This window comes from Pristiophorus japonicus, chromosome 20 (assembly GCF_044704955.1).
Source record: "Pristiophorus japonicus isolate sPriJap1 chromosome 20, sPriJap1.hap1, whole genome shotgun sequence".
Lineage (NCBI taxonomy): Eukaryota > Metazoa > Chordata > Chondrichthyes > Pristiophoridae > Pristiophorus > Pristiophorus japonicus.
Genome location: NC_091996.1, coordinates 82,706,326 through 82,732,546, shown reverse-complemented (window position 1 = coordinate 82,732,546; position 26,221 = coordinate 82,706,326). Strand labels below are relative to the sequence as shown.

The window sequence follows — 26,221 nt, the reverse complement described above, 5'->3', positions numbered from 1 at the left end:
ATGTATCTTGGTTTTCTGATCAAGCTCAAGATTCTCTGGGTGATTAATGATATAGAAAAGATTTACTACCCAATCCTGGCAGCGGTTGGTGTCCCGGGTAAGTGGTTACCTGCAGCTGGAACCTCGGCAGCTGGAGATTAACAGTATATTATATCTTAGTCCATGTGTCCAGCTCGTTATTTTATCAAAAAGGAGTTAGATGTAGTCCTTACTACTCGGGGGATCAAGGGGTATGGCGAGAAAGCAGGAATGGGGTACTGAAGTTGCATGTTCAGCCATGAACTCATTGAATGGCGGTACAGGCTCGAAGGGCCGAATGGCCTACTCCTGCATCTAGTTTCTATATTTCTATGTTTCTATGTTTCTATCTAATTTCCACACATTACGGCAGCAACTGCATTTCAGAAATACTTTGTTAGCTGTAAGCGCCTTTGGGTTTCGAACATCTAGAAATGGACGTTCTGTCTCTCTTGTGTGTGTTTGTGTATGTCAATGATTTAAACCTCAATATCAGTGGTCATGATTACGAAGTTTTCAGATGATACAAAATATGTCCATGTGGTTGATAGTGAGGAAGAAAGCTGTAGACTGCAGGAAGATATCAATCAGCTGGTGGCAAATGGAATTCAATCGGAGAAATGTGAGGTAATGCATTTGGAGAGGGCTAACAAGGTAAGGAATAAACCTTAAATGGCAAAATACTGCAAAGGACTGGAGAACCATCATCGTCATAGGCAGTCTCTCGAAATCGAAGAAGACTTGCTTCCACTCTAAAAGTGAGTTTTCAGGTGACTGAACAGTCCAATACGGGAATTACAGTCTCTGTCACAGGTAGGGCAGACAGTCATTGAAGGAAAGGGTGGGTGGGGAGACTGGTTTGCCGCACGCTCCTGGGCTTGCTTTCTGCATGCTCTCGACGACGAGACTCGAGGTGCGCAGCGTCCTCCCGGATGCTCTTCTTCCACTTCGGGAGGACTTTGGTCAGGGATTCCCAGGTGTCGCTGGTGATGTTGCATTTTATCAGGGAGACTTTGAGGGTGTCCTTGAAACATTTCCTCTGCCCACCTGGGGCTCGCCTGATGTGTAGGAGTTCCGAGAAGAGCGCCTGTCTTGTGTCGTGCATGCAGACAATGTGGCCTGCCCAACGGAGCTGGTCGAGTGCGGTCATTGCTTCGATGCTGGGGACTTTGGCCAGATAGAGAACACTGATGTTGGTACATCTTTCCTCCCAGGGGATTTGCAGGATCTTGCAGCGACATCGATGGGGATATTTCTCCAGCGAGGAACAGAGGGACCTTGGAGTGCATGTTCGCAGATTCCTGAAGGTAGCAGGACAGGTCGATATGGTAGTTACGAAGGCATATGGGATACTTTCCTTTTTTGCCGATGCAGAGAATATAAGAGCAGGGAGGTCCTGCTGGAAATGTATGAAACACTAGTTAGGCTGCAGCAAGAGTACTGTGTACATGTGTAGCCCCACATTACAGGAAAGATGCACTGGACAAGTGACAGAGCAGCTTTACGAGGATGTTACCTGCACTGGAGAATGTTCGCTGTGAGTAAAGTTTAGATAGGCTGGTTGTTCTCTTTGTAACAGAGGAGGTTGAATGGAGACTTAATTTGGATGCATAAAATTATGAGAGGCCGAGATAGAGTGGACACTGACACCTGGGAGTCCCTGACCATAGACCAACCTAAGGGGAGGAAGTGTACTCAAGAGGGCGGTGAGCACCTCGAGCCTCATCGCCAAGAGCATGCAGAAATCGAGCACAGGTAGTGGAAAGAGCGTGCAGCAAACCAGTCCCACCCACACTTTCCTTCAGCGACTACCTGTCCTACCTGTGACAGGGACTGTGGTTCTCGTATTGAAATGTTCAGCCACCTAAGGACTCATTGTTAGAGTGGAAGCAAGTCTTCCTCGATTCCGATGGACTGCCGAGGATGATGATGAAGATAGGAAGGATCTATTTCTCTTTGCAGAGAGGTCAATAAAAGGTGGCATAGATTTAAAGTCATCGGTTGAAGGATTAGAGGGGAGTCCATGGGAACCCAAAGGCTTGTGCCAGTCTGGAGCAGGCTACCTACAAGTATGGTAGAACCAGAAACTGCCTCTATTTTTCAAAATCCAGAGACTGTTACGATTGAATTTCTGTGTTATGATTTGGATCCTAGCTCCACAAACTATCAGCAGAACATGTTTCCTATTTGTAGCTACGTGGACCATGAGAACCGGACTCTCCCTCCAAATTCAAATTCTTCTCCTTTCAATGGAGATATCTTCAACCCTGACGCTGGACAGGGAACACAGCCTTCGGACTTCATGGTCACAGCTGCAGAGAACAGTTTCTAACCCCCTGACTATACTGTCCCCTAACACACCCATTTTCACTCCCCGCTCTTGAATGGTTTCCTGTAGCATGGCTTAATTTTGCTCATACACCATGCAAACGATGCCCTCATCCTCACAGGCAGCAAGAACCTCATACATGTTGTATAAGTGCAAATACCAAAACTCCTCCAAGACTGCACTTGAATCGCAGTAACACCCTCTTGTCCGTGGCCACTAACTACACTTGTAGTACTACCTGACGTAAGGGTTGTCACTGCCTCCGAGATCAAAGTTTCCAAATAAATCTCCCGCTCTCTGATGACCCACAATGTCTGCACGTCGGACTCCAGTTCAACACCTCTGACCTAAAATTGCTCCAGATGCGGACACTTGCTGCAGGCATAGTCATCCGGGATCGTGATGCTCTGCACAAACTCTCACATACTGCACTTGCAGTACACTACTTGCACTGTCAACCATATACATCCTTGTTTGATTTATTAAAGTAATTAAAATTTATGCAGTTAATTAACTTAACTTATTGTATAGTTTTAGCCAATTACTAGATCTAGCTAAAGTTATATATAGATTAATTATATTTTTAGCTGCAATAGAAATCACTGCAAGAAATGGAGGCAAAAAGCAACACTTACTTCCCCCTCTGCACGAAATTCTCATTGTCTCTAAATTGCAAACTTTAACTCTCTGTTTACAAGCACTCTGTTCAAGACCATTCTGTCCAGACCACCCTGTAGACCTTCTCCATTACCATACTTGAAACAAATCAAAGTACTGTAAGTGCCTGGTGTTCAGTGAATAATTTCCATATTTTCCTCCTGCTCGCAGTTAACGTGGTGACGATTGCGATTCTGTCTCGGGGAAAGTGCGGTCTCTCCAAATGTGTCACTCGCTACCTGGTGGCCATGGCAGCGGCGGATCTATTGGTCGTGATCATCGATCTGATACTGAGGCAGATTCCTATAGTTTATCGGGAACTATTCACATTTGTGTGGAACTTTAGAGTATGTAACATTCACGCTGTCCTACTTCATGCCGCTACAGATTGTTCTGTCTGGTTCACCGTCACTTTCACCTTTGATCGATTTGTGGCCATTTGTTGCCAGAAGCTGAAATTTGAATATTGCAAGGAGCAAACAGCGGCTGTGGTTCTAGGAACAGTGAGCGTGCTGAGCTCTTTGAAGAACATTTTCTGGTATTTCCTGTATACAAGTCAATATTGGCTTTCTAACGATCCCTGGTTTTGCCGCGTGTCATTCAGTGTATCTCGCTCACTCATCTGGACAATCGTTGAATTAATGCATTACGTTTTAACGCCATTTATTCCATTTCTTTTGATTCTACTGTTCAATGTTTTAACGGTCAGACATATTTTAGTGTCCAGCAGAGCCCGCAGTAGACTCCGAGGTCGGAGTAGTGGCGAGAGCCCCAGTGACCCAGAGATGGAGAACCGAAGGAAATCGATGATTGTACTGTTTGTTATATCAGGGAATTTCATCCTGTTATGGGTGTTGTTTATGGTCTGTTCTATATTGAGACGATTGGATTACTTGGGATACCCTGTTTCTCTGCCCACATTTGTAACAGAAATCGGCTTCATGCTCCAGCTCCTGAGTTGTTGCACAAACACTTTTGTTTATGCAGTGACCCAGAGAAAATTCAGGGAGGAGTTGAGGAACGGAGTGGAATATCCCCTTGCGATGATGGTCAGATTAATTCGATGAGAAGCCCCAATATTTCGTAATATTATCATGTATTTTTGTTCGATATTCTATAGAATCCACTGTCTGGTTCATTTGAATCTTTGGCCAAGAGTTTTGCGGTTGTAATGATGATGATACTGTCATTGTTGGCTGTCATTACCCTTCTGGAACGGATAATAATGGCAGGGTTTATTGCAAGCGCAGATAAACGCCGAATTCATTGAGTTGTGATCCGTCATTCCCTGCTCCGCCATAGACTGTGCTGTGGAACTCCCCACTGCTGACAATCTGTGAAATCAATTGAATTGACAAAAGCATCCCCTTTTCTGCTCAAAAAAACGCGAAGAAGTTATGTCTTGTTCAATGAGGTGTAAATGGGTTTTTGATGGTGTTATGCATAATAACTAATATTGAACAATCATTCTGGCCTTGAAAACTAATTTTGCATTTGTGGAATTTCAAATGTCTCTAATATGATAGACTTTATTAGAGTTTTAAAATATTTTAATGACATTTCACCTTCTACCATAACCGTGTTGTGTACATCACCAATTTATTTGGCTCTCTGTAAAAAGTGAATGATAAAGGCTGATTTTTATTTCCTGGTTTGCTGCCTGTGACACTTCTTCAATATGTTTTGCTGTTTTGCAAGCTTGGAGTCATCACTGCTGCCTGAAAGCATTAGATTCCTGAGACATTGGGACTGTTTCTAGGGGAAGTGGGACCCCTACAAGCCAGGTGGATTGCACCTCAACAGAGTCTGGACCAGTATCCTCGTTTGCTAGTGCAGTTTGGGATGGATTAAACCAGCTTGGCAGGGGGATGGGAAGTGGAGAATAGATTCAATGGGGAGAGAAGCAAAGTTCGAATTGGGCAGCAGAAAGGTAGAAAACGAATTTGAAAGACAGAGGAAACGGACTGGAAAATAGAACATAAGGGAATTTGGCAATACTAAATGGTATATACCTCAATGTCAGGATTATAGAGGATTAGGCAGATCATCGGAGAGCACAGATAGACACTTGGGAGTACGATATTATAGCTATTACGATATGGCTGAAAGAAGGGCAGGTATGGCAGTTCAACATTCCTGGTTATAGGGTTTTCAGATGGGATAGAGAGTGGAGTAAAAAAGCGGGAAGGAGGATCACAGTATTAATGAAAGAAACAATTACAGCCGTGAGAAGGGATGATATGTTCGAGGGATCATCAAACGAGGTCAGATGGGTTGAATTGAAGAACAAATAAGGGACAATCACACTACTGGGAGTGTGCTATAGACACTCAAACAATCAGAGGGAGGGAGAAGAAATAAAAGTAGATTATTTGCTGTGAAGTGCAAAAACTATAGAGCTGTAACAGAATCATGGACTCGTAAAAATTTACAGCACGGAAGGAGGACATTTTGGCGCATCGTGTCTGCGCGGCCGACCAAGAGCTAACCAGCTGAATTCCACCTTCCAGCTCTGGATCCATAGCTCTGTAGGTTACAGCACTTTAAGTGCTCATCCAAGTATCTTTTAAATATGGTGGGAGTTTCTACCTCCATTATCATTTCAGGCAGTGAGTTCCAGAACCCCACCCCCCTCTGGGTGAAGACATTTTCCCCCATATCTCCTCTAAAGCTCCCCCAATTACTTTAAATCTATGCCCCTTGTTTCTTGAAACCCCTGCCCAGGGAAATAGGTCCTTCCTATCCACTCTATCCAGGCACCTCATAATTTTATACACCTCAATCAGATATTCCCTTAGACTCCTCTGTTCCAAAGAAAACAGACCCAGCATCTCCAACCTTTTCTTAGAGCCAAAATCCTCCAGACCAGCCAACATTCTTGTAAATCTTCTCCACACCCTTTCCAATGCAATCACATCTTTCCTGTAATATGGCGACCAGAAATGCACACAGTACTCCAGTTGCGGCCTAACCAGTGTTTTATACAGTTCAAGCATAACCCCCCTGCTCTTGTATTCCATGCCTCAACTTATAAAGACAAGTATTTCATATGCATTCTTTACCACCTTACCTACCCGACCTGCTACTTTCAGGTATCTGTGGACCTGCGCTCCAAGGTCACTTTGTGACTCGACACTTTTCACTGTTGTACCATTTAACATGCACTTTCTTCACGTGTTGGACATCCACAAATGCATTATCTCACACTTATCTGAATTGAATTCCATTTGCCACTGTTCTGCCCAGCTGACCAGTACATTGATATCTTCCTGCAGCCCTCAAATTTCATCTTCCTTATCAACCACACAGCCTATTATAGCGTCATCTGTAAACTTCTTAATCATAGACCCAACATTTAAGTCCAAGTGCCATGGAATCATTTACTTCCAACTGAGAGAGAATAAGCGTCTCATCAAAATACAGAACCTTCAACGATGAGCCACTCCTTCAGTAGTGCCCTGAAGTATCAGTCGAGAACATTGAGCGAAGGTTTCTCTGCAGTGAGACTTGAACCCGCGATCTTTTGACTCAGAGGCGAGAGGGCGACCACAGCTAATACCTTCACCAAAGTGCGAAGAGTATGATGTGAACACTTAACCCGTTCAGAGCCTGACCGCTGATCGCGATTCCAATGCAGGCTTCAAAACATTAGCCAAACATAGGAATTTTGTAAACTGGCTCACATTGCTTAAAGCAGCAGACTAATAATAGCAGATGCCAACTTAAAGTTGTGCCAAGAATATAACCACTGGCTCGATAGGCTGAAAACCAATATCTGCCTTTCCGGCTTAGCTCATTAATTATACACCGACATTTGTGTCTAATAATGAGATGGTACTTCTGATTCCAGATTCTAATGCGGTCTGTAAATTGTTAGCAACATTGGTCCAGCTCCGATCTTCGTGGAGTGGATTGCAGAAATATCTCCCCATCCCATGTACCCAATTTGGCAGATGGAGTATAATGTTGGAAAGTGTGAGATTATGCACTTTGGCAGAAAAGACTCGAAGCGCAAATTATTATTTAAATGGAGAAAAATTGCAAAGTGCTGCTGTACAGCGGGACCTGGGGGTACTTGTGCATGAAACAAAAAATGTTAGTATGCAGGTCTAGTAAGTGATCAGGACGGCCAATGGAATCTTGGCCTTTATTGCAAAGGGGATGCAGTATAAAAGCAGGGAAGTCTTGCTACAGTTATACAGGGTATTGGTGAGGCCACACCTGGAATACTGTGTGCAATTTTGATTTCCATATTTAAGAAGGAATATACTTGCTTTGGAGACAGTTCAGAGAAGGTTCACTAGCTTAATTCTTGAGATGAGGGAGTTGACTTATGAGCAAACGTTGAGAAGGTTGAGCCTCTTTTCATATGAATTCAGAAGAATGAGAGGTGATCTTATCGAAACATATAAGATTATGAGGGGGCTTGACAAGGTGGATGCAGAGAGGATGTTTCCACTGATAAGGGAGACTAGAAGTAGGGGACCACCCATTTAAAACTGAGATGAGGAGGCATTTCTTCTATCAGAGGGTTGTAAATCTGTAGAATTCGCTGCCTCAGAGAGCTGTGGAAGCTGGGACATTTAAGACAGAGTTAGACAGTTTCTTAACCGATAAGGGGACAAGGGGTTATGGGGAATGGGCAGGAGAGTGGACTTGAGTCCATGATCGGATCAGCCACAATCGTATTTAATGACAGAGTGGGCTCGAGGGGCCATATAGACTTCTCCTGCTCCTATTTCTGATGTTCTTATGTACTCTGGATTGCAGAAAGTCTCTCCCATCCCATGTACACATACCATCGACTTGGGGACCCTACTACCTATCCCACAGGTAAGCCGACAGTTTCAGATGTGGGATGGAACAAGCTGCCATCAGGATGAGCGGAAACCTTCACATTAAGATGTGGCTGTTCTGAAGCCGGCGTTAACGTGTGTTCACTGCGATTGAGGAGAAGACACATTGATCTGCACCTGGTCTGTTCTGTCACTGAACGCGGAAACATTCACAAAACTGAAGATCGACATCTGATTCGTTCACCAACACTGACGTAAGTCACTTTAATAAATCAGAGAATTAATCTCGCAAACAGACGAATGTCTCTGTTGGTTGCAAGTTGACTCGGATCACCCAGCGGTAACGTGGGTTGCTGGGATTATACCCCTCTCGATCAACTCGAGGCTGAGCTGAAGTCAAAGTCACAATTGTTTCCAATTAATCCACTCCAACAACCACACAACAAAACAATAACAGAGGTACTGCTGGACAAATCCAGCCCGACTAATGATGGCCTCATTTGCCGACTCTCAATTATCAGCAAAGTGATGGAATGAGCCATTACTACTGCTATCAAACGGCACCTGTGCCCCACTGACCTGATCACTGATGCTTAGTTTACCTTCTGCCTGAACCACCGGACTCCATACCTGAGCACAGCCTTTGTTTAAACACGGACACAATACCTCAAATTCAGAAGTGAGATGAGAGTAACTGTCCTTGGCATTAAGGCAGCCTTTGGCCGAGTGTGGCACTAAGGAGCTCTTGTAAAAGTTAACCAATGGCTGGAGTCATAACTAGCACAAAATAATACTTTGTGCTTTTATCGGCCAATCATCTTCAATCCAGGATATCGCTGCAGGAGTTCCACAGGGCAGTGTACTCGGCCTAGCTATCTTCAGCGACTTCATCAATGACTATCCCTCCATCAAATGGTCAGCAGTGGGGCTGTTAACTGATAATGGCACAGTGTCCCGCTCCAGTCGCAATTTATCAGATAATGAAACAGTACATTCCCGTCTGCGGCATGTCCCAGACAGCATCCGGCTTTGGTCTCATTACTAGCAAGTAAAGGTGGCAGGCCAAGTCGCTAAGGTGGTTATCATATATGCATTACTTTTTTATGATTAGTGACATAGAATTTAAAAGCAAAGAGATCAGGCTCGGACTTTATAAATCACTGGTTTGGCCTCACCTGGAGAATATTGGACAATTCTGGGCAACACATTTGAGGAAAGATGCAAAGACCTTAGAAAGTGTACAGCGGAGGATTACCAGGATGTTACCAGGAATGGAGGACTTTGGTTATGGGGAGAGGTTGGAAACGTTAGGACTAAGCTCATTTAAACAGATAAGGTTAGGAGGTGACATAACAAATGTTTTCGAGATGATGCGATGTGTTGATAGAGTAGATAAAGTAAAACCAATCCTTCTGGAGTGGGGCAATAACCAAAGGTCACAGATGTAAAATCATTGGCAAAATATCTAGCGAGGAGACCAGGAGATATTTTTTCACTCATAACTTGTTCGGATCTGGAATGCTCTATTGAAAAGCTAAATCCATGAATAATTTCAAACATTCTTTGGATATAGGTGTGTGTTGATGAGGAACTTATGAAGACACGGAAGCAACCGGGGGTCATCGGGTGGGGGGTTGGGGGGTCTAAGCATGACTGATCTGTCAAAGAGCCAGTACAGGCACGACGGGTCGAATGGCATCCTCTGTCCTATAAGTTCCTACAATTCTATGGTAACATTTGCAACACACGAGTGTCAAGCAATGACCATCTCCAACAAAGAGAGGCAACCATGTTCCATGGCATTACAAGGCATTATAAGAACATAAGAACATAAGAATTAGGAGCAGGAGTAGGCCATTCGGCCCCTCGAGTCTGTTCTGCCATTTAATGAGATTATGGCTGATCTTCTACATCTACTCCACCTTCCTGCACTATCCCCATATCCCTTGATTCATTTAATATTGAAAAATCCATCGATCTCTGTCTTGTATATGCTCAAAGACTGAGCCTCCCCAGCCCTCTGGGGTGGAGAATTCCAAAGATTCACCAGCCTCTCAGAGACGATAAAGGAATCTATGGGCTGGAACCTCCATGTTTGAGTTTATCACCCAAAAATGGTTATTTTTCTGGCGTGAGCAGTAAAAAGGGTTTTCTGATCGCTGGCTTATCCCCCATTCTCAAAACACCTAGTTTACATTTTTGAAAATGGGTGTTACCGTGAGCGATATCAAATGGCCGGTAGCATTAAATTTTTTTGACCTTCTGCCATAAAGTGTGGCCGTCCTTAGCAACGGCATGGCAACGCTCGATTTCCGCAATTCCGGAGGTCAAGGGTCACCATGACATGCGCAGAAGAGGAGACAGAAAGAGAGGAAGCTCAGAGGGACTGAAGGCGTGGCTAGGTGTGGTGTGGCAGCTTTGGGAGGAAGGAGGGAGACTTTAGAGCTTCACAGCAAGTCGGCAAACAAAAAGTAGCTTTTATCAGCCACATATTTGACCTAATTTGGCCTATAATGGAGAGAGAGGAAGATGCATCACAACCCGCTGTGGAGACTGATGCTGGAGAGAGCAGTGAGGTGGGAGAGAGGTGCACATTGGAGGCCGCAAAAAAGCCAGGAGGTTCTCAGACGAGGCAAATGCCTCCCTCCTGCAGGAGGTCGAGTTACACTGGGGTGATTTGACACACGGAGGGCGCGGGAAGCCCATCCCAAAGGCCTACCAGAGGATATGAACCGAGATAGCAGAGGTGGTCTCGTCGGTGACCAACGAGGTGCGTGAGGACAACCAATGCCACAAATGATGGAATGACCTTGTGGGATCCGCAAGAGTAAGGATTACATTGATTTACATGTATTTATGTATTTATATAATTTGATTTGTAACAGTCATGAGTGACTATCAGCAGTTGTGAGGTCTTGCACTTTTACCAGTAATGTTTTACTCAAAGCCTGCGCTCACGGTATATGTCTTTTGGTAAAGAATGATAAAACCATAATAATCATGATTATATATGTCGGTTATGTGTTGTATCAATCTCTGTGACAGTACCGACCAAAGATATCACTCAATGATCTCATGCCATGTCGTCCTGTCACCTTTTACAGAAGAAGCTATCGATGATGAGGTCCATGCAGAGCCGAACAGGTGGGGGGCCACGTGTCCCCAGCGATATCACTGACATGGAGGAGCGAGTGCTAGCACTCGTGGGGAAGCACCCCTGGACAGCCACAGATACATCTGCAGACCCTGAAGCGATGCCATGTGAGTAAAGCTGACATCATTGCGTGATGTAAAGTCAATAGATGCCACACCCACTCATATCCGAACAATCATATATGATAGATGATTTGTAAAAGTATCATAGAAATAATGCTGGCTAAATGAAAATCATTGCAATGAACAATGTGTTTGATGGGGTCATGAAATGTGATGTCTGTGATGATTTTGAGAGTGGTGGTGCTTTTGTCGTGCATATGCTGTGTGTAGTGCTGGTCTCACCTTGTCACCTTAGTAACCCTTCTCCTCTAACAACTCATTTATGACTTGCAGCTCAGACAGCAACATGGCCCCAGGCAAGAGCACAGAGGCCAGAAGGTGGGGGCGCGGGGCAGGAGTCGGCGGACGATCCTACGACATCTGGTGCTGAGGAACTCCAATTGTCGCCCATCAATCCGCTGGGTCAGTTCTCGACGGATGAGAGCGCGGACTTCGAAGTACCTGCATCGCCAAGCTCAAGAACCCATTCTATCCCAATTGATCTATTGATCCTCCGGTCCCAAGCACCTCTCCACAGGGCACCCATTTATCCACAGGATGGCGCCAACCCCGCGGAGGCCTCGTGGACGCGGCAGGTCTGTTCCACGAGCGTGACATGACGGCAGAGAGACGGTTCAGTTGTCCAGGAGGACTGTAGACATTGGTGACCAGCTCATTGAGGCTTTGGGGGCATATCCCGACACTTGGCCACCAAGTCCAAGTAAATTCCACGCACGGCAGTGCCCCTGGATGTGATAGCTAGGAACTCTGCTGCCACAGCCCTCCCAGTGCTCCCAGAGCGCGGCACTCCACCCCTAGGTTCCGCACCACCACTGCGAATGACAGATGCGAGCAAGGACCGAGATCCTGCTACTGCATCAGAGAATGTTGCCCCCTCGGGAGCCCCCACTCTTGTACCCATTCAACCAATGCATCTGCCTTCATCCACCGCAATGAGGCACCGCCTGAGAAGAAAGAGAGGTGGAAGGAAAGTGAGGTGCATGTGCGCAGGTGATGGTTGTGTTATATCTCCATCTGGGTGTATGCACTTTGTTGTAATGTATGGGGGCCGGGGGCCACGCTCCTGCTTTGCCTCTGGGAGGTGGAGGGGATGAGGTCGGTGCTAGGGTGGGCCGGAAGTATCGGCAGGCCTCCGGTGGACTGAGTGTCGGCGGTCCCCGATGAGCTGAGTGTCGGCGGATCCCCGGTGGGCTGAGTGTCGGTGGACCCCCGCCGGGTTGAGTGTCGGTGGACCCTCGGCGGGTTGAGTATTGGTGGGCCCCCGGCAGGCTGAGTGTCGACGAGGCCCCGGCCACCAGAATCATGCCGGACGAGGGGTGGTGCCGGATAAGGGAGTTCCAGATTATGGGAGGTGCAACCTGCACAAAACTTGCACAATGGGCGTGTAATAGGCAAATTAGTTCAAAATAAATTATTGTGAGATTTTACTTTTCGGTAGGAACATAAATGAGGCCTCATAGTGCTTCTAAATCCATAAAGCTCGCCTCCCAAATCTGTGCCCATCTTTCCCGGAACTCCATGTCTGAATCCCTCCAATCAGATTTCCGCCCCAGTCACAAGACACAAATGTCATCTGGAATGATTGTAACAAAGGTAAACTATACCTCCTCTGTCTCCTCGACCTGCCTGCAGCCTTTGACATGTTTTACCATTCCATTCTCCTCCAAAACGTCTCTGCCATCGTGCAGCTGGGAGCTACTGCACTCGGCTGGTTCCATTCTCATCTATCTAATAGTAGCCAGAGAATCACCTGCAATGATTTCACTTCCTGCTCTCACATCGTTAGCTCTAGTGTCCCCCAAGGCTCTATCCAACGTCCCCTCATATTTCTCATCTACATGTTTCCCCTTGACGACATCATCCGAAAACATAGCGTCAGTTTCCACATGTACGCTGATGACACCCAGCTTTACCTCCATCGCTTCTCTCAATCCCTCCACTGACTGTATATTGTCAGTACTGGATCAGCAAAAGCTTTTCCCAATTATATATTGGGAATACTGAAGCCATTGTTTTTGGACTCGCCACAAACTGCGTCCCATAACCATTGACTCTTTCTCCAACATCTGTTTGAGGCTGAACCACACTGTTCTCAACCTTGGTGTCATATTTGAACCTGAAGTGAGCTTTAGACCACATATCCGCAGCATAACTAAGAACACCTATTTCCACAACCGTTACATTGCTTGTCTCCGCCCCTGCCTCAGTTAATCTGTTGCTGAAACTCTCATCCATGTCATTGTTATCTATAGACTTTATTATGCCAATGTACGCCTGGCTGGTCTCCCACTTAATTCCCTACATAAGCTTGAGGTCATCCAAACCTCTGCTCCCGGTGTCCTAACTCGCACCAACACTCGTTTACCCATCACCCCTGTGCTTGCTGACCTACATTGGCTCCCGGTAAAGCATGGTATTGTTTTTAAAATTCTCATGCTTTTTTACAAATCCCTCGATGGCCCTCACCCCCTCCCTATCTCTGTAACCTCCTCCAGCTCCACACCATCCGAGATGTCTGCGCTCCTCTAATTTTGGCCTTTTCAGCAGCCCCGATTATAATCGCTCAACCATCGGTGGCCGTGCCTTTTGTTGCCTGGGCCCTACACTTTGGAAAATACCTCCCTAAACCTCACCGCCTTGCTATCTCTCTTTCCTCTTTCAAGACGCTCCTTAAAACCTACCTCTTTGAACAAGCTTTTGGTCATTTCCACTAATTTCTCCTCATGTGACTTAGTGTTAAATATTGTTTTGTAACAATCCATTGAAGCATCTTGGGACATTTTATTAAGTTAATGGCGCTTTATATATACACACATTGTTGTCGTTGTTGTTGTTGTAGACCCGCGGACTTCGAGACATAATTTTGAATGATACTTCAGTGCAGTACTGAGTATGTGCTGCACTATCTTTCGAGTTGGACGTTAAATTGAGGCATTGTCTGCCCCCTCAGGTTGACGTAATAGATTCCATGGCATTTATCGAAGAAGGGCAGGGATGTTCTCGCTGTGTCCTTGCCAATAGTTACCCACTGACCAACATCACCTAACCCGATTAATTGGTGACTGTCGAGCGATTGCCATCAGAATAAATCTTCCCTGCTGGCTGGAACGAATGAAAAATGAACACACAATAGCATATTTTGCATTTTATTTCGACGTGAATTAACCTTAAAAGTTAAACCAAACAGCCAGGCAATCAATTTTAAACAATTCAAAACTTAGCAAGTCAAACCTCAAGACATTTTTCTCACAAATCATCCAATCTGCAAGAACCAATATACATTTCTCAGGCACTGCAGTGCTCATTCTTGAGGAACTGGGTAGATTTTCGGGGGACAGACATCTACCTGAAAAATAAGATATGTGAACCGTAGAAATAATCGATTGCCTTATGTTATTGTTCAAGGGTTGGCCATCTAACAGAACAGTAAGTCGGCAGTGAAATGGGTCTGGCTCACTGTGTCCATTGCTGTGACAAACACTGCAGTTTCTGCACATTGCATCCAGCTCTACCTCACCACCACTTCTCTCATCCCCTCCTCGGTCTCTAAATTGTCCGACTGCTTGTCCAACATCCAATTCTGGATGAGCAGAAATTTCCTCCAATTAAATATTGGAAAGACTGAAGCCGTTTTTTTCGGTCCCCGCCACAAACTCCATTCCCTGGCCACAGACTCTATCCCTCTCCCCACCTCCTGACTGAGGCTGAACCAGACTGTTCGCAACCTTGGTGTCATATGAGCTTTCGACCACATATCCACAGCATAACCAAAACCGGCTGTTTCCACCTCTGTAACATTGTCCATCTCCACCCTTGCCTCAGCTCATCTGCTGCTGAAGCCCTCATCCATGCCTTTGTTACCTCTAGTCTTGACAATTCCAATGCACTCCTGGCTGGCCTTCCACATTCTACCCTACCTAAACTAGAGGTGATCAAAACTCGACTGCCCATGTCCGAACTCGCACCCAGTCCCGATCACCCATCACCCCCTGTGCTCGCTGACCTACATTGGCTTCCAGTTAAGCAATGCTTTGATTTCAAAAACTCTCATCCTTGTTTTCAAGTCGCTCCATGTCCTTGCCTCTCCCTATCTCTGTCATCTCCTCCATCCCCCAACCACTGAGATAGCTGTGCTCCTCTAATTCTACCCCCTTGAGCATCTCTGATGTTAATTGTTCAAACATTGGTGGCCGTGCCTTGTTTTGCCTGGGCTCTACCTCTGGAACTCCCTGCATAAACCTCTCTGCCTCTCTACCTTTTTTCCTAATTCAAGACACTTCTTAAAACTTATCTCTTTGACTAAGCTTTTGCTCACCTGTCCTAATATCTCCTTATGTGGCTCGGTGTCAAATTATTTTCTCATAATACTCCTGTAAAGCGCCTTGGGACATTTCATTACATTAAAGGCGCTATATAAATATAAGTTGTTATTGTTGTTGTATCTGTGCTGCTCCTGCAGAAAAGGAAAATAGTTATAGCGTCCCAGATACAGTATGCCTGATCTGGATTTGTGCCCCAATTGTAATATAGTAGCTTTCGTTGGTGGGATGTATTGGGTTATTATGAACATGGTTCCCTTTGGTCCAACACCGTCCATCGCCATTTAGCAGCATGTTCCACTCTCCCATCTTTAACCTCTCCTTCCTCGGTAAGATCTAACGAGTACAGCACCGAGCCCATCTGAGGTCAAAGTTCACAACAATATCCTCCGTAAATGAGAACATGGAGCAGGTTATGTCTGGTCCTCCTACCTCGATGATCACACCGTCATCCTCCAATACCATTACTCCTTGGACAAGTGCATCCAGGACATCTTCATCTCAAGTTTATTTCCGCATCCCACATGATCTCACCAACACTGCTCTTATTCCCAATTGAAATTTTGTCCCTGGGTATCATCACTCACTGATATTGGATACGTTTCAAAATGAAGGCTTAGCACACCCAGATTAACCTCTTCACTGTTGCCCAGTGTACAGTGAGTGATGCAGAGAGCCATCAGAGGGCGATAGATTGAACTGATTTGAGGAAAGCATACAATCGCTCTTTGAATGAGCTTTGAAATTGATGTGGAGAGACATTGGTAGAGGGAGGTAGTTAAAGGTGAAACTGGGCACTTTGAGTGAGACAGAGAGAGACAGCAGCAGAGGGAGATAGAGATAGGTGCAACTGAGTACAAAGATTGGAATTCCAAGGTATCAGCAAAGGGATACAGATAACGATGCAACTGAATACAGTGAGTGATACAGAGATAAACCAGCAGAGGGCAATCGAAAAATGTGAGTGATGCAGGTTGGGACCAGTAGAGGGAGATAGAGAACGGTCTAACTGAGCACAGTCAGCGATAGAAAATGGCACCATGGAGGGAGAGTCGATGTGACTAATGCAGTGATAGAGAGAAACATCAGCCGATGAAGCTCGAGATGTAATAGAGTACAGCAAATGATACAGTGGGACACCAATAGAGGGATTTTAGATAAGAGTGTGACTGAGTACGGTGATACATAGAGATGCAAACAGAGGGAGAGAGATAAAGATGTGACTGACTTGAGTCGGAGTAATTTTATCTTTTGGCAATGATTGAAAGGACAGTCGGCATGGTACGTAATGGGCAGTAGATCGAATATTGCCTGTGTTAAACTATTGGCCTAGAAATCCCGGCCTTCCCGGGTCCATATGGAGTGTGTACGGACTGGGAAGGCAACAAAAAAGCAGTTTTCAGCGCACAATGCGCATGCAATGAAAGCTGGCTTTTCTGATCTGTCATCTCCAGCTTGACAACTCCTCCATATCCCCACAGCCAGGACATTCGCATGGTTTAGATTGCGACATTTACCCATATCTTGCCCAGCGGATGTCCTGAAAACTCTTGTGCTGAGGTGTCAGCGTTTTAAAATACACAAAAACAAAGTAAAATAAATTTTAAAAACACATTTTAATGTTAACCAACCTTCCCGCTAAGGTAAGTTTATTTTAAACCATAATTAGAAAACTTTAAATAAACCCGATTTTTTTGTGACACATTTATTAACTTTAATTTAAATTAATCTGAAATATGTGATGTATTTTTTCTATTTTTTATTTGTGTTTTGATGTGGGGGGGAGGGGTTCTCAATCATAAAAATGGGAACTCCTACTTATGGAGTTCTCACCCTTATGAATGATGGTGATAGAAACATAGAAACATAGAAAATAGGAGCAGTAATAGGCCATTCGGCTCTTCAAGTCTGCACTGCCATTCAATATGATCATGGCTGATCATCTATCTGAACACCATATTCCTGCTATTGGCCATAACCCCGTGATCTGTGTGTGGAGGCAGAAGATGTGGGTATGGTTCTTAATGAATACTTTGCGTCTGTTTTCACAAAAGAGAGGGACGATGCAGACACTACTATTTTAAGTGTGAAATATTAGATGAAATAAACATCGTGAGAGAGGAGGTATTAAGGGGTTTAGCAGCTTTGAAAGTGGATAAGTCCCCAGGCCTGGATGAAATGTACCCCAGGCTGTTAAGTGAAGCAAAAGAGGAAAAAGCAGTGGTTTTGACGATCATTTTCCAGTCCTCTCTGACTTCAGGTGTGGTGCCAGAGGACTGGAGGACTGGTAATGTGATAACCTTGTTTAAGAAAGGAGAAAGAGATAGACTGAGCACTTACAGGCCAGTCAGCCTAACATCAGTGGTGGGAAAATTATTGGAAAAACTCCTGATGGACAGGTTAAATCTTCACTTAGATGGACATGAATTAATCAAGGACAGTCAGCACGGATTTGTTAAGGAAGGCCATGTCTGACTAACTTGATTGAATTTTTTGGGGAGGTAACCAGGAGGGTCGATGAAGGCAAAGCATATGATGTAGTGTATATGGATTGTAGCAAAGCTTTTGATAAGATCCCACATGGCAGACTGGACACAAAAGTGAAAGCCCATGGGATCCAGGGCAAAGTGGCAAGTTGGATCCAAAAATTGGCTCAGAGGCAGGAAGCCAAGGATAATGGTTGATAGGTGTTTTTGCGACTGGAAGGATGTTTCCAGTGGGGTTCCACAGGGCTCAGTATGAGGTCCCTTGCTTTTTGTGATTTACATCAATGATCTAAACTTGAATGTAGGAGGTATGATTCAGAAGTTTGCAGATGATACTAAAATCGGCTGTGTGGTTGATAATGAAGAAGAAAGCTGTAGCCTGCACGAAGATATCAATGTACTGGTCAGGTGGGCAGAACACTGCCACATGCAATTTAATCCATACAAGTGTGAGGTAATGCATTTGGGGAGGACTAACAAGGAAAGGGAATATGCATTGAGTGACACGATACTGAGAAGTGTAGAGAAACAAAGGTATATTGGAGTGCAGGTCCACAGATCTCTGAAAGTAGCAGGTCAGGTAGATCAGGTGGTTAAGAAGGCATAATGGAATGCATGCCTTTATTAGCCGAGGCATAGAATACAAGAGCAGGGGGATACGCTTGAACTGTATAAAACACTGGTTAGGCCACAGCTGGAGTACTGCATGCAGTTCTGGTCACCGCATTACAAGAAGGACGTGATTGCACCAGAGAGGGTACAGAGGAGATTTCTGAGGATGTTGCCGGGAGTGGAGAATCTAAGCTATGAGGACAGATTAGATAGACTGGATTTGTTTTCATTGGAACAGAGGAGGCTGAGGGGAGACCTCATTGAAGTGTATAAAATTATGAAGGACCTTGATATAGTGGATAGAAACGGCCTATCTCCCTTAGCAGAGGGGGTCAACTACCAGGGGGCATAAGTTTAAAGTAATTGGTAGAAGGTTTAGAGTGGATTTGTAGGGAATTGTGACCAAGATGTCGTCCTGGAAGACCACGGTGTACGGGAAACACTTCAGTAAGCTTTCCATGTTTCTGTGGAATATCGCCACCAGCGATCAGGCATCTGTTATTAAAAAAAAGACCCTTGTGTGTGTTGATACAGGTGGGGGTCTTCGATGATTCCTCCAGTTCCTGTGTCATGTAGGCTGAAGTCAGATCCAGCTTCATGAACATCTTTCCTCCTGCCAGCATTGCAAGGAGGTCATCAGCCTTTGGTAGTGGGTATTGGCCCTGCAGGTAGAAACTTTGTAACAACCACAGATTCTGATGGTGTCATCTTCGTTGAGGATAGGGACGATAGGACTGGCCCACTCATTGAACTTGTTCGGGGAAATGATGCCCTCTCTTTGCAGCCGGTCTAGCTCGATCTCTACCCTTTCTCTCATCATGTACAGTACTGCTCTCGCCTTGTGATGGATGGGATGCACCCCCGGAATTAGGTGGATCTGCACTTGTGCTCCTGGAATTTCTCGATGCCTGGTTCGAACAGCGAAGGAAATTTGTTTAAGACCTGGGCACACGAAGTGTCATCAGCAGGCGATAGCACTCGGACGTCGTCCCAGTTCCAGCGTATCTTTCCCAGCCAGCTCCTGCCGAGCAGCGTGGGACCATCACCTGGTATCACTCAGAGTGGTAGCTTGTGCACCGCTCCATCATAGGAGACCTTTATGGCAGCACTGCCGATTACAGGAATCAGTTCCTTTGTGTAAGTTCTTAATTTGGTGCGAATTGGAGTTAAGACTGGCCTTGAGGCCTTGTTGCACCACAACCTTTCGTAAGTCTTTTTGCCCATGATGGACTGGCTCGCGCCCGTGCCCAGCTCCATTGACATCAGAAGTCCATTTAGTTCAACACTCAGCATTATCAGGGGACAATTCATGGTGAAGGTGTGCACCCCATGTACCTCTGCCTCCTCGATCTGAGGCTCTAGTTCATCGTGATCCTCCGTGGATCTGTCCTCCTCTGCAACATGGTGGTTTATAGGTTTAACAGGCTTTGCAGCTCGCTTGCACAGTTGTTGGAGGAGTCCCATTGTTCCACAGTCCTTGCAAAAGTACTCTTTGAATCGGAATGAATGGACCGAAGATCACCCCCGCAACGCCAACAAGGTGTTAATGGCCTTGCATTCATCACCCTTGATGGTGGACTCTGGGACATCTGCAGACGTGTAGCTGCAGGTATGTGTGACCTGCTCTGCACATGATGATTCGAAAACATCACTTTGTTCACAGTACTTGTAGCAGCACTTGTGTGCTGAGCGATTTGCTTTGCATTGTCACTGGTGGCAATGAACGCCTGGGCTATCGCTATGGCCTTACTCAAGGTTGGGGTCTCTACAGTCAAAAGTTTGCGAAGTATGTTTTTGTGGCCAATAGCAAGTACGAAAAAGTCTCTGAGCATGTGCTCCAAATGTTTTTCAAATTCGCAATGTCCTGCAAGGCATCTTAGCTCAACGTCATAACTCGCCACTTCCTGGCCTTCAGACCTTTTGTCGGTGTAGAACTAGTACCTCGGCATCAGAACACTTTCCTTCGGGTTCAAATGCTCTCGGACCAGTGTGCACAAATCATCGTATGATTCCTCCGTGGGTTTCGCTGGAGTGAGCAGATTCTTCATGAGGCCATACGTTGGTGCCCCACAGACCGTGAGGAGGATCACCCTTTGTTTGGCAGTGCTCTCTTCCCCATCCAGCTCATTGGCGATGAAGTATTGGTCGAGTCGCTCCACAAAAAATTCCCAATCATCTTCCTCTGAGAATTTCTCCAGGATGCCCACTGTCCTCTGCATCTTTGTGTTCGCTATCTGTATCTCGTCGCCAGTTGTAATGCATGGAGAAAGAGTCAGACTGATCACTGTGAGCTCAAAGTAAACTGTGACCTTAGTCTTTTATTGCAGGTCTCCAGAGTGCCTATCCAACCTGTGAAATCTCCTTAAATACCTGTGACCCCAAGGGATTATGAGATCCCTTGGGACTCCAGGTGATGAGCCCTCTGGTGGCTGTACAGAGTAAATACAAGTTTATATATATAACAGATTGCATATATGTAAGGTGGCAATAGACAGATTTTGAACGATATGGGAATGAAGGGTAAAGGGGAGCGGGCAGGGAAGTGGATTGAGGTCAAGATCAGATCAGCCATGATATTATATGGTGGAGCAGGCTCGAGGGGCCGAAATGCCTATTCCTCCTCCTATTTCTTTTGTTCTAATGTTGTTAGGGAGCAATTGCCTCCAGTTAAATACTGGCAATGCCAAAACCAGCATTTTTTTACCCATGCAAACTTCTATCCTCGCTACAGATTCCGTTCCCAGCCCTGGCCGCTTTCTCAGGTGGCACCAAACTGTTCACAACGTTTGAGACCTAGTCACCCATAATCTGACATTCCAACCCAGTACCTATTGCTCACTAAGTCCGTCAATCCACCCGAAGCTTTGCATGGGCACCACAATGTGCTCACAACCTGTTAGGCCTCAGGTTATGAGGGAAAATGCAAAAGATTCTCTGGTGATCTAGTGGTTTGAACACAGTTTCGATTCCCGCTCAGAAAGATTGACTTCCTCGGTGCTGTTCGATCTGGCACCAACCAAATGCCCATCCCGAGCACAATGCTCACCCACGATCAACCAGCTTGTTGAACACCACTTTTGCTGCCTAAAAATCAGGAAACTTCAACCCATCTGCAGTAATGATCGGGACACCGCACCTCGAGATATATATATTGGCAATGGAGGGGGTGAAGCACAGATTGAACAATATGATACGGGGGCTAAACGGGTTCAATTATGAGGGCAGTTTGTATAAACGTGGCTTGTATTGCATTGAGCTTAAAAGTTTGAGGGTTGTCTAAATTGAGGTGCATAAATAATAAATGGGTTTGATAGGATGGATACACACGAACTAATTCCTCTTATGATGCAGTTAAGAACGACGAATCATAACCTTAAAAAACTATTCTTCACACGAAGGCTAGTGTCAGCCTTGTTTAAGCTGGAAACATTTTTGCCTCTTGAGTCAGAAGGTTGTGGCTTTCAGTTTCCTTCCAGAAACTTGAGGATAAAATGTAGGCTAGCACTTCAATGCAGTACTGAGGCAGCGCTGCAGTGTTGGAGGGGCAGTACTGAGGGAATGCTGCACTGTCGGAGATTCATTACTGAGGGAGTGCTGCACTGTCGGAGGTGCCGTTTTTCAGATGAGATGATAAACCGAGGCAATGTGTGCTCTCTCACGTGGATGTAAACCATTCTTTGGCACTATTTTGAAGAAGACAAGGGGAGATCTCCCTGATGTTCAGGCCAATATATATGCCTCAATCAAAATCACCAAAAAACACGTTTTTTTCTGGTTATAATCACGTGGCTGCTGGTGGGACCTTGCTGTGCTGTCATATTCCCTACATTACAACAGTGATTACATTTCGAAAGACTTCATTGGCTGTGGATGCTGAGTCAAAGTACATTTTCAAAGTTGAGATCGAAAGATATTCGGCCGGTAAGGATACAGATGAACTAAGGGGGTAAAATTGGATGAGGTACAGAGGAGCCATGATCTAAGTTAATGATGGAGCAGGCTCGACTACATTTGCAAGTCTCGGGTTTTTCCTGTCTGCCATGGTGTGTACACAATGCCGCAGTCCTGGACTGCTCTCATCTTTAAAGAGTAACAGTTCAATATTGTCAGGGATTGCACATTCAGAAAGCACTTATAACCTTCTTCTTCAACAGGGTCTGTGGGACTGAGACAACATTTGTGTGTGTGCCCAGCAGAGTGCAGACTGGTCATTCTTTTCAGAGGTTTGCAGGACTAACTCAACATTTGCAGGATGCTCCCAAGGAAGTGGATTGTGATAATATTCCCAGAAGATTCTATAGCATTTTACACTATGTACGGAGGCAGAGTCTCAATCTTTATAGGTGAACCAATGACTGGTAGGTATTTGCAGTAGGTTGCAGATAGTGGTTCTTTATTTAGAGGGTTCTCTAAAAGAGTTAATATTTGCAGTTTCCGCGAGTCAGACAGAGTCCCGCTCAGAAGGATCCTCACAGATCCACTGTAAAGTGACCCGGAGTTCACTAATATCACAGAATTGCATTGCATCACCGAAACTGTCTCGAAATGTAAATAGACTTCCTCTCACTTGTCATCCACATGCGAAGACACACAGTTTAACATTCCTTGTTTTTCCATCAATTAGTCGACTAACATTCTGAGCTCTGCTGTTTTCTCACTGACGTTAACATAACATGTAATAAATGTACTTTGTTCTATCAAAAGTTTGGGAGTGCAAGGGAATAGCTGACTCTGTTTGTTCAATGAGTGTAATTAATGTCAGTCTCCATCGACCATAATTGACTCACCAGATGGTTCCCAGTATTATAAGTAAGTGGCCTCATTTCACAGTGTCAGTGGACTCTGTGTTTCCCATAGAAAGGGTGAGATGGTTCAGACTCAAAGGCTGGAGTTCCACAGATCATCAGAGTTCACAGAAAGTGAAAGGACAGGGTGGTCTTTACTGACACTGCTCAGGATACATTTTGTTTTTCAGGATACACAGAGTATTTGCTATCCAGTCTTGGCTGCTTTCGTTGTTCCTTGTCAGTCACTCTTTCCAGATATGATTTCTGTATTTCCTTCTTTAATGTATTACTGTTCTTGCCTTTCATTACCGCATCTTCACTGCTGTTGGTGAACCAGCTGAGTCCTCCTATCAAGTTGTAACCTCTGTAAACCATGTTACGTTGTGCTACTTTTCTTAACATTTGTTCTCGTATTTTCACTTCTGTTACTGGACCAGGTAAGTCACTATATTCAACTATTAGTTCTACAAACATTCTTCTACTTTATTCATTGCACAATATCCGTGGTTCATTGTATTGAGTATACTGAATATGCTGTATGAATAATAACGTTGCATTTTCCCCTGACATGATTGTTTCCCACTCACTCGTTCACTGGTCTGAGCTCAGAGTCTTCATTTCTCACCATTTGTTTGATGTGGGGCATTCGACGTTCTTTGAGTCTATCACACCACCATCAGTATTGTTGGATGATTCTTTGTGTTGAACATTTTGTGTTGTTTGCTTTGAACACAGATATCAAACTAGAAATCTGCTTTGCAGGAGATTGATCTTAGCTGCAGAAATATTGTGTTTTGGGGAGTCAGACAACGAATCCAGATAGACAGATGATCAGTACAATTGAAAATAATCCAAGTCCATAAGCTGCCTTACTCTCCCTTAATTAGAGCTGAGCATTAGTCTCACGATCTTTCAATCGTTAGAAACATAGAAACATAGAAAAATAGGTGCAGGAGTAGGCCATTCGGCCCTTCGAGCCTGCACCGCCATTCAATAAGATCATGGCTGATCATTCCTTCAGTACCCCTTTCCTGCTTTCTCTCCATACCCCTTGATCCCCTTAACCGTAAGAGCCATATCTAACTCCCTCTTCAATATATCCAGTGAACTGGCATCAACAACTCTCTGCGGCAGGGAATTCCACAGGTTAATAACTCTCTGAGTGAAGATGTTTCTCCTCATCTCAGTCCTAAATGGCCTACCCCTTATCCTAAGACGGTCCCCTGGTTCTGGACTTCCACAACATCGGGAACATTCTTTCCATATCTAACCTGTCCAGTCCCGTCAGAATCTTATATGTTTCTATGAGATCCCCTCTCATCCTTCTAAACTCCAGTGTTTTAAGGCCCAGTTGATCCAGTCTCTCCTCATATGATAGCCCAGCCATCCCTGGAATCGGTCTGGTGAACCTTTGTTGCAGTCCCTCAATAGCAAGAACGTCCTTCCTCAGACTAGGAGACCAAAACTGAACACAATATTCCAGGTGAGGCCTCAATAAGGCCCTGCACAACTGCAGTAAGACCTCCCTGCTTCTATATTCAAATCCCCTAGCTATGAAGGCCAACATACCATTTGCCTTCTTCACCACCTGCTGTACCTGTGTGCCTACTTTCAGTGACTGATGAACCATGACACCCAGGTCTCGTTGCACCTCCCCTTTTCCTAGTCTGCCACCATTCAGATAATATTCTGCCTTGGTGTTTTTGCCCCCAAAATGGATAACCTCATATTTATCCACATTATACTGCATCTGCCATGCATTTGCCCACTCACCTAACCTGTCCAAGTCACCCAGCAGCCTCTTAGCGTCCTTCTCACAGCTCACACCACCACCCAGTTTAGTGTCATCTGCAAACTTGGAGATATTGCACTCTATTCCTTCATCCAAATCGTTAATGTATATTGTAAAGAGCTGGGGTCCCAGCACTGAGCCCTGCGGCACTCCACTAGTCACTGCCTGCCATTCTGAAAAGGACCCATTTATCCCGACTCTTTAAATCCTGTCTGCCAACCAGTTCCCTATCCATGTCCGTACATTAACCCCAATACCATGTGCTTTGATTTTGCACAACAATCTCTTGCGCGGGACCTTGTCAAAAGCCTTCTGAAAGTCCAAATACATAACACCCACTGGTTTTACCTTGTCCACTCTGCTAGTTACATCCTCAAAAAATTCCAGAAGATTCGTCAAGCATGATTTCCCTTTCATAAATCCATGCTGACTTGATCTGATCCTGTCGCCGCTTTCCAAATGCGCTGCTATTTCGTCCTTCATGATCGAGTCCAACATTTCCCCCACTACTGATGTCAAGCTAACCGGTCTATAATGACCTGTTTTCTCTCTCCCTCCTTTTCTAAAAAGTGGTATTGCATTAGCTACCCTCCAGTCCATGAGAACTGATCCAGAGTCGATCGACTGTTGGAAAATGATCACCAATGCTTCCATTATTTCTAGGTCCACTTCCTTGAGTATGCTGGGATGCAGACGATCAGGCCCCGGGGATTTATTGGCCTTCAATCCCATCAATTTCCCTGACACAATTTCCCACCTAATAAGGATATCCTTCAGTTCCTCCTTCTCACGAGACCCACTGTCCCCTAGTACCTTCGGAAGGTTATTTGCATCTTCCTTCATGAAGACAGAACCGAAGTATTGGTTCAATTGGTTTGCCATTTCTTTGTTCCCCATTATGATGGTTATGATTTGTGTAAAGCCTGTTTACCAGCATCACTCTTCTTATCATTAAGTACTCTATAGTCATGCCTCATTTGTAAGTATGCTTAACTGTATTGTAAATATAATCTGTACCCTCTCTAATGCCTTCACATCCTTCCCAAATGGTGTTGCCCAGATTTGCACACAATACTCCAGCTGTGGCCGAACAAGTGTTTTAAGTAGGTTTAGCGTAACCTGCTGGCATTTATCTAGGTCTCTACTTAT

General features: G+C 45.0%; 1 protein-coding gene across 1 annotated transcript; it reads left to right on the top strand.

Annotated features, from left to right (window-relative positions):
* Nucleotides 1-4,071, top strand: LOC139232990 (probable G-protein coupled receptor 139). Its single transcript, XM_070863488.1, has 2 exons — nt 1-97; nt 3,176-4,071. The coding sequence occupies exons 1-2, from the start codon at nt 1-3 to the stop codon at nt 4,069-4,071; spliced, it is 993 nt and encodes a 330-aa protein (XP_070719589.1).
* The last annotated feature ends 22,150 nt before the right edge of the window (nt 4,072-26,221 follow it).

What these genes read in the sequence shown, in the direction of transcription:
- LOC139232990 (XM_070863488.1), top strand. Translation starts at nt 1, where the DNA reads ATGTATCTTGGTTTTCTGATCAAGCTCAAGATTCTCTGGGTGATTAAT. An exon ending in GGCAGCGGTTGGTGTCCCGG is followed by an intron (nt 98 to 3,175) that starts GTAAGTGGTTAC and finishes TCCTGCTCGCAG; the next exon opens with TTAACGTGGTGACGATTGCG.